This window comes from Saccostrea echinata, unplaced genomic scaffold (assembly GCF_033153115.1).
Source record: "Saccostrea echinata isolate AGI-Se365-2 ecotype Australia unplaced genomic scaffold, CSIRO_AGI_Sech_v1 ptg000030l, whole genome shotgun sequence".
NCBI classification, from domain to species: Eukaryota; Metazoa; Mollusca; class Bivalvia; order Ostreida; family Ostreidae; genus Saccostrea; species Saccostrea echinata.
This window is the reverse complement of record NW_026889779.1, coordinates 5,654,217-5,662,873: the sequence shown is the minus strand read 5'-3', so window position 1 is coordinate 5,662,873 and position 8,657 is coordinate 5,654,217. Positions and strand designations below refer to the sequence as shown.

General features: G+C 34.7%; 1 protein-coding gene across 1 annotated transcript in view; it reads left to right on the top strand.

Annotated features, from left to right (window-relative positions):
* Positions 1–221: 221 nt before the first annotated feature.
* Positions 222–8,657, top strand: part of LOC133197151 (uncharacterized) — a 29,696-nt gene continuing 21,260 nt past the window's right edge. Inside the window, exons 1-22 of the mRNA XM_061333018.1 lie at positions 222–420; positions 755–844; positions 1,188–1,264; positions 1,367–1,540; positions 1,791–1,934; positions 3,234–3,347; positions 3,461–3,721; positions 4,024–4,147; positions 4,236–4,422; positions 4,540–4,680; positions 4,775–5,129; positions 5,219–5,522; positions 5,625–5,748; positions 5,841–6,047; positions 6,128–6,340; positions 6,452–6,720; positions 6,835–6,985; positions 7,254–7,472; positions 7,596–7,749; positions 7,853–8,109; positions 8,207–8,233; positions 8,320–8,517. Coding sequence (XP_061189002.1) covers positions 272–420; positions 755–844; positions 1,188–1,264; positions 1,367–1,540; positions 1,791–1,934; positions 3,234–3,347; positions 3,461–3,721; positions 4,024–4,147; positions 4,236–4,422; positions 4,540–4,680; positions 4,775–5,129; positions 5,219–5,522; positions 5,625–5,748; positions 5,841–6,047; positions 6,128–6,340; positions 6,452–6,720; positions 6,835–6,985; positions 7,254–7,472; positions 7,596–7,749; positions 7,853–8,109; positions 8,207–8,233; positions 8,320–8,517 — 3,939 coding nt within the window. The 5' untranslated portion in view covers positions 222–271. The remainder of the gene's footprint in view (positions 421–754; positions 845–1,187; positions 1,265–1,366; positions 1,541–1,790; positions 1,935–3,233; positions 3,348–3,460; positions 3,722–4,023; positions 4,148–4,235; positions 4,423–4,539; positions 4,681–4,774; positions 5,130–5,218; positions 5,523–5,624; positions 5,749–5,840; positions 6,048–6,127; positions 6,341–6,451; positions 6,721–6,834; positions 6,986–7,253; positions 7,473–7,595; positions 7,750–7,852; positions 8,110–8,206; positions 8,234–8,319; positions 8,518–8,657) is intronic.

The following is an 8,657-nucleotide window of genomic DNA, read 5'->3' as shown; positions in this document are numbered from 1 at the left end:
ATAATATAGCTAGTACCTCAGTGATTAATACATATATATAATAAACTCAATGTATGTTATGAAATTTTAAATGTTTCAACAAACTAGATTTTCCGATAAAACGTCTCCAGTGTACATCATGACAATGCAGCAATTCTTTTATTTAAAATAGATCTCAGATAATTGGTAAACAATTAAACCTTAATTAAACTTGACAATGTATATACCTACTGTCATGTCGACACTGACGAGAGCAGCTCTTATGTTGGAGTTTTAGTGCCATGTCGCCATTATGGGAATCCTCTGGACCACCTGTATATTTCTAATAACACTTTCTTTCACTGGTCACGTAATCACTCTTACGGTGGAACCCGATTGTCTGCCGTACGAACCTCCGCTGTCGAGTAGCGTGTTCCTGGATACCAACGTAGAACCACCAGGGTAAGGAAAGGAGAGATTGTGATAAATAATATCAGTGTAACAGTTATAAATAAGATATATGAATATTTCAAAAAAGATATTCAGATAATACAAAGTTGAGGAAATAAAATATTTTAAAAAATTGTATTCCCAAACATTAAAGAAGTTAACACAATTCATTTTCTGGCTCATACTCAAAATCAACTAGATAAATTATATGATATGTGCACCAAGTATCTTAAAATACAAAATACAGTATTTGTAAATGTTGTTTATTGAGAAAACGTCCAGTAAACCGATAATCACGTCATATACATATAGTATGTTTCATATGTGATCCCCTTCATGATTTCAGTATAAACGTATGTTCAGTAAATTACACCAGAACAAAGAAAGAGGACCAACCGTGCCCAGGAGTACCCGCCAGTAACTGTCCTATAGATGTGTAAGTCATATCTAAGCATTTTATGCATCCTTATACCTTTTCAAAGTCATATTCTATCTGATAGCACAAAATTGAATCATCTAAAAAGAAAATAGTTGCTCAATGATTTTTACAGAGCACTGAAGCACTAACAAAACTGTTCTAAATTGTTTGTAGTAGTAACTACAATTAAGTTAACACTTAATTCTGTTCAATTTTCACTCAGAACCATGTAAATGATACACGAGGAACAAAAATATATACAGTCATATAATGTAAAGGGTCAAGAAAGGGATGTGATTTAAGTTTAGCTAGAGGGAGAGCAGACTGAATTGAATCATTGATATTTTGTTGCTTTTTTAAGAACGGTGATTTGCCCCAGCTACAGATGTTGTAATGGGTATTCCACTGAGTCTGACGCTGACACGAATTGTCCTGCAGGTAAGTATTAAAAACTTTGCATCGTGATTATTTTTGATTGTAGTAAACATTAATTTATAATAAAATGGATATCATGATTTCATATTCAACACATTGTTTTAGCAATCTGTGATAGTCAGATCACAAAGACAGGTGCTTGTCAGAATATAGCAGATGGTGGACGTTACCAACTTATCTTAGGGACGAAGATCACCACAAGTAGTGGGCAGTGTAACGAGCCAAACGTCTGCTCCAGTTGTGGTTCTGGGTTTTATGCAGATGGTCCAAAATGTAAAAGTAAGAATTCTTATTACTTGTAATGGAGATATTTAAATAAATTTAAATATATATATTTTTTACGACCAAACGGTTATCTGATCACTACTCGTTATCTTCACCTATTTAATTATTCTTGGTAGAAATGAAGAATTTAAATAATATCTAGAAGAATTCTTTTCCTGTGGCAACTCAATATTAATAATTTGCCAATAAGAGAATATATCATTATTATACTTTGAAATTGCATTTCATTATTATACTTTAAAAGTTTGTGGAGAGATAACTAAGTGCGAGCATACCGTGTGTTCAAACGGGACCCATACCGAATGTGTTCAGTGTGAGGGAACGGTTGTAAATCAGGTGTATGGTAGGGCGCTGACCCCCGCAGCCGATAATGGACAATCTTGTCAAGGTAAGGTCAGCAGCTACAACTCATAATTTTCTTCTCATTCAGTTCAGTTCATTTCTTTATCCCGTGGGACATACATCCCATAAGTTTTACAATATATAATTTTATGTTAAACAATTACATACATAGTATACATAGTACAATATCATTTTATACAATTACAAACTTAATGCATTTACATACTGACGTATAGCTTTTTAAAGTATTCTAATACAGGTATTCTAATTTGTTAGCATGATTTAAAAATTTCCCTAAGTTTCTTATGTCTTTAGTATTTGAACTGCAAAACAGTTGTATTAATTTGAAGATACTTGGTCGTCGGAAGTAGTAATGTTTAATAAACTTGTCTCTTAAATTACGAAAAACCGCACACAAAAAGTAAAAAATGAAATTCATCTTCAATATCATTCAAATTACATAAATCACATATCCAATTACCCCTTGTTAAGTTATTATATCTTCCTGTCTCAGTCTTTAAATTATGTGCTGATAATCTAATACAAGTGATCATTTTTCTATATTTTGCATTAATAGGTTTCCTTAAATAACCTTACAAACAAAAATAGTCAACTAAATGCTTATATAACATACATATTGATGATCCATGTATATCAGATATTACTTTCTGTTTAAAAACGTCGCACTTTCTATTATACGTTATATCTAATGTTATACTATCTTTTTGAATACTATAATACTATAATATATACTATAATATATAAATCAGCCAAACCTAAAGTGTACATGCATTTCATTTTTGATATTCATTATCCAGGGATCATTATTATCATATATCATAACATGTACTTAGTATACAGTATACCAATATTAGCACTCCAATATTGTAATATTTTGCGCTTTCTATATATATATATCAAGTGGCATTCTACCTAACTCAAAATAAACAGCACTATAGCAAGTATTTTTTCTTACACGAAGTATTCTTTTACAAAAATTAATATGCACTCTTTCGACATCTTGACCCTTATGGAAACCCCATATTACAGTGCCGTAGCATAATACACTGAATCCGCTATTAAAATTGTATCATCCATCTACATAATTAAAAATAAATTAATCATCTGAAGTTCAACTGAAGGACACTTCCTTTCAATAAAATTTCGTTCAAAATCATTCAGATACATGGAAAATAATATAGGGAATCAAATTTCCCCTTGTAGAACGCCAGCTTAGATAGATAAAAAAATGTGTCTGTTTCAGATATAGATTTTTATGTATCAACTGCTTAACTTACCTTAATTAATATGACAGCTATTAAAATCAAATTTATATGCTTGGCAGTGGCCTGTTCGTGGAGGAGTGATAGCACAAGGTGCTACCCCGGAATATGTCAAGATGAACTTGCCGCTAACTGCAACTGTTCTACAGGCTTCACGGGGACACATTGTGAAAAAAGTAGGTTTAAATGTAAAGGGACAGATAATAAAGAATATAAAATTCAAAGTAAAATTGCTTGGGATGATACTTACAGGAAAATTGCGTATACTGATTTGGGTTTTTTTTTTCAGTTACTGAACCTGTTTCTGTAACATTTAATGAAGCCATATTAGAGTTTGGAATGATCACCAGCAAAAATCCAACTGACCCAAACAATATATCTCAACCTCAACCGAAGATTTGGGTTAATGAATTACAGTTCAATACGTTAAAAGCAAAGGTCACGTCTGCATGGATCCCGAGAGAATCACCACCTGATCTTACAAATCATTACGTTACAGAGTACCAAGTGGGTCTTGTAGAAGGTTCTGTGGACTATGAACTTACTCAGGGTTTGTGTCTCGATGTTTAATAACAAATATCTTACTACAATTGTTAAATCTCAGAAAAAAGATAAGTAACAAAGTACGATAAAACACGTTTAAAACGAACACAATTATAATGAATTGACGCTTACAGAGAAGTGATTTTCATTCCCCGTGACTTTAAAATATATTGTGAACCTAACGTATATAACGAGTTACGATTATAACGAAGCAAATTCAACCGTCTCTGGCACTTTAATGTTTTATTGTGTACTTTTTAAAAAGACTTTACAACCAACCTTTACATTCTCATTTCCTTTTGTCATTAGCGATTGGTGTTGTTACATCCGGGACCAAAACTTGTAGTGATCTCACTGTCCTAGCTCCAAAGACGTCCGCATACACATGTGAAGTTGATTTCACGTTTGCAAGCTTGTTCAGCCATAACGATACGTAAGCTTCCAAAAAAAAGATCAATTTACGAAAATTAGTTTCTTTAAAATCCCCTTAAGCAATAGCTGATTAATTTATTTTTGGATAGATTGAAATGGTCATATAGGGTAAAGAATGGTGGTTATGTGAAGGTAATGAACAAAGAAACAACGACTGAGGAAACATTTTTCTACGACGGACAGGAATCCTCAGCCAGCTATACCTATCACTTTGATACAGTCAAGCCAACATCTAATAGTAATAATCCATTGGTGGCTCCTGACCTCACAAACACGGTGGGTCTTGAAATTTCGTAAACTACACTTCAAATATTGCTTTAATATGGAAAATTTTCACTTTAATCAAATACATCATGCTCAAGAATTAACATCTAGCTTCCATTTGTGTTTTAGTCATCAATAATGATATCCTGGAGTAACTGGACTGATGATTTGTCTGGAATTTCGTATTTTGAGTACGAGCTTACAGATATTGGTTACGGGACATCAGTGTCCGTGAAATCTGAGTCAAATATTACTGCCAACGTAGAATCGGTAAGAATCAATTGATACTGCTTTAATGCCCCTGAGTGTACATCGAAACGTGTTGCAAAGACTTTGTCATTTAACATACTGATATTTACTGTAGGTTACTTTCACTGCACCAGCAGATGGACTTTATCAAGTTGTTCTCACATGCCACGATTTGGCAGGGAATTATAAATCTGCTCGGCGAGTATTTCTATACGACAACTCTTCTACCATTGATATCACTCCAGGTCACATGATATCTGACACCGTGTCCACGTCAAACACATCAAATGTTTGGGTTGTGACCTCCGTGACGAGCGTCACTATAGAGTGGGATAATCACTTCAAAAACTCGCGCCATAAAAATAACCAGTGGTTAAATGGTGTAAAGGCTTATGGAGGAATTGACAAAACATCAAAGTATGACGATAACACAGGGGAGATAACCATTAATAGCATTGATCACGAAGACGGTAAGGAAATTAATAAATATGTAAATAACAATATAAATGCTGTTTATATAAGTTTAAAAGTAAGTTCTGTTATTCTGACTTCTTTTTAGGAATAATTGATTTCAAAGTCAAACTTGCTATAAACAGCGACGAAACAACAAAAACCCAGCAAGTAGCTGAGTATTCTGTTTTCAACATTCACAAGCAGCAGGAAACCTTTACTGGATTAAGCTGGAATAATGGTGATCGTATGAAAATTACTGTAACGGCTTTTGATATAATGGGCATGTCGAAGGAAGACCATGTGACCTTGTATAAAGATACGACACCACCTGAAATCACTGATCTTTGGTTGACCAAAGAAGACAAACTTGATGTTGCTGTGTTTGGATTTACTGATTTCAACAAAATGACGTAAATTCCTTTTGGAAGTCATCTAGGATTCATAGTGAAAGTAATATTTATCAATTTGAAGACATCAAACTCTTATTTAACAAAAATAATTTCATATTGCAGTATAGAATGGTCAGCAGAAGACCCACATAGCGGTATTGACAGTATGGCTTGGAGGATTTACGATGCAGACGACAATACATTGCAGCATGGGATAGAACATGTACCTCCTCAAGGGGATTCTGCGGTAGGAATCTCAACATATTCAATCCTTTATTATAAGTTAATACATGTATTTTAGACTTAATTTAACTGATTTTGAGTGGCTTTCTAATGCAGAGCTTGACAGAATGTACGAATAAATACCATAATGCCTCGCGTGGAGCAGACTGTTATTGCACAGCATTTGTCGGCTGTTTCCACAAACATTTTGTGGTCAAGCCTACTGTTCCTAGCAACGGCCTTCAAGGTGTCCATGATGCAGATTATTTCGTAGAAGTGGTGGCTTCTAATAAGGCAAAGCTACAGACTGTGGCACGGAAAAGAGTAAGTACTTTCATGAGACGCAATTTTTCTCGATCAAAACGAGAATGCCAAGTGCTGAAATAACTGCATCCTCTTTATAGATCAGTATTGATACCTCTCCACCTCATACTGGATTCGTCATGGACGGTTCTGTGGGTCAAAAAGAGGTTGATTACCAACAAGGATTGACACTACAGGCTCACTGGTCGGGATTCTTTGACAGAGAAAGTGGTGTCCGATTCTATCAATATGGCTTTTCCACTGAATGTTTAACGTCTGCAAACTTTTCTCTAGTTACCAATAGCAGCTCAATAGTAAGGGACTTACGTTTCCGAATTTTTACATCACTGTTAAGTGTAAGAAAAATACATTCTATCAAGTTTCATGTGTCTTTACATAAATACAGTGTATCATTTTTGTTTCAGGTTAAAATAACAACATCTACTGAGTCAAGCACAACGGTAACGAACGAAAATACGTATTATATTACAGTTGTGGCCTACAATGCAGCGTACCAACCTTCTCATCCTGTGTGTTCTGATGGTGTTACGATAGATTCAAGTGATTCTTCCATTCAAGAACTGTCAATCAGCAACTCCCGAATTAAAGGTGGCCTCGTAACGAATTCAGGAGAATATTGGATTGTCTCGGATGATAGAACCAGAAAGAAAATTTACAACACCACAACTTGCAGGTGTGAAAGCAAGATCAATTTCTTCTTTCTTTTTTTTTAATTCAAGTAGATTCTGTTCAGAGGAATGCTGTAAGAATTCTTCGTCAATAGGAAAATGTTCTTATTTATTAACAGCACAAAAGCCACTGCACTTGCAAGTTTGGATCTGATCCCTATAGAGAGAGATGCCAGTGGAAAAATTCTGGAAGTTGATGGTGAAGTGGTCTGTGCCAGTGCAACAGGAGCGCCTTCAGATCTAACACCAGTTCTCTCCAGTGCCACCACTGTGAGTTTAAAAGAAATAAAAGAACAGGAAAAGGTGTAGATTGCCGCCTTCCATGGTATTGAAAAATTAATGCTAGCATGCAAGGACAATTTATCTTTGAATAAGTTGATGGAGACTGTTAAAAGTTTGTACATTGGAATGTTTGATTTTTAACCCTGTTGGATTCTACTATACAAATTTATATTTCCAATTCTTTGAATAATTCTTTATTTTTGTTTCTGATTAAGTAAGTAATAATGATTTTAATATTGAATTATACCTTGCAAAGTATGAACTGAATTGGCGTGAAAATGCCGGAAAAGGGGGAGTCTACAATTATGAAATAGGGATAGATTCCACTCCTAACAGTGCCAGTCCATCCATCTTACCTTTCATCTCAACAGAACATCATCCAAGTTATCGATTCGCATCAAATCTACTTCCTGTTGGTACTGAATTCTACTTCACAATTAAGACAATCACCAAAGCAAACAAGGAAAGTATTCAGGTAAGGACATTGTATTTCTTCTAAACAAACGGTTTTAGGTGTATATGAAATAAATACATTCCTTAAAAATTACAGAATTAAATGTTGATACTTAAAACTCAAAGCAGAGAATTGTATTTGCAGAGTGTAAAATGTATCCTGGATACCTCGGCACCAGTTTTTACCGGCTCAGTATCGGTTTCTATAAAGAACAATAACGAATATCTAGTAGCTTCATGGCTGACACCATTCACTGATTCAGAAGATCCATTTTCACTGGATGTAGAATACGCAATCGGTAACAAAGACATGTTCTTCGATTTAGTTTGTATCTGTCATGATTTAAGATCTGCTATACATGTATTTATTTTCCAATTCTTCCTATTTTTTGCCATAATTAGGTACAGTGGCTTATGGAACACAAGTTCAGAAGTTCAAACCGTTGCAAAAGGGAGGGACGTGTACGTCATTGTCTCCCGCCCTCTGCACAGGTGTGGCTCTGAGCTCTCTGGACTGGAATCTGCATGGGTTTACTGTGTATTATGTCACTGTTAAAGCTACAAATAGGGCACAAATGTATACGTTGGCTACGTCTCCACCCTATACACATGCAATACAAAAACCCACGGCTGGCATTGTCATAGAGATCCCATCAGCGGTAAGAGGGATACATTCAGTTTGAATTAACTATGAGATGTCTGATTAATGTAAAGTTGAATATCTTATTATGTTCTTTCCTTTCTTTTTCTATGTAGAACGTGAAACCGTATGTTCCAGTGATGGTAAGAACATACTTTTCCTTCACTTGCTTTGACAGGTTTGAAATAAAAGGTATTCTGAAAAATACAGAATTGTTATTTAATTTCAGGATATTGAAGACATAGACTTTCAGAATGAGACAGACAGGATTTCAGCACGGTGGTGGGGATTTGACCATCCACATTCCAATGTCTCCTATAAATTGTCAATCGGTTCAACCAAAAGTGGAACTGACATAGTTAACGCTCGAAATGTCGGGAGGAATACAACCATTACAATTACTGGAATCACACTGAACAATTTACAGGTAAGCAACTAAAATGATGCACGTTTGAAATGAAATATTGTTGAAAAAAAAAGAAATGCACAAAAGTATTCAGACATATGAGTACTCAGTAATGTGATTTATTTGGATCAACAGTATTTCAGAAGTGCTTTAACACTTGT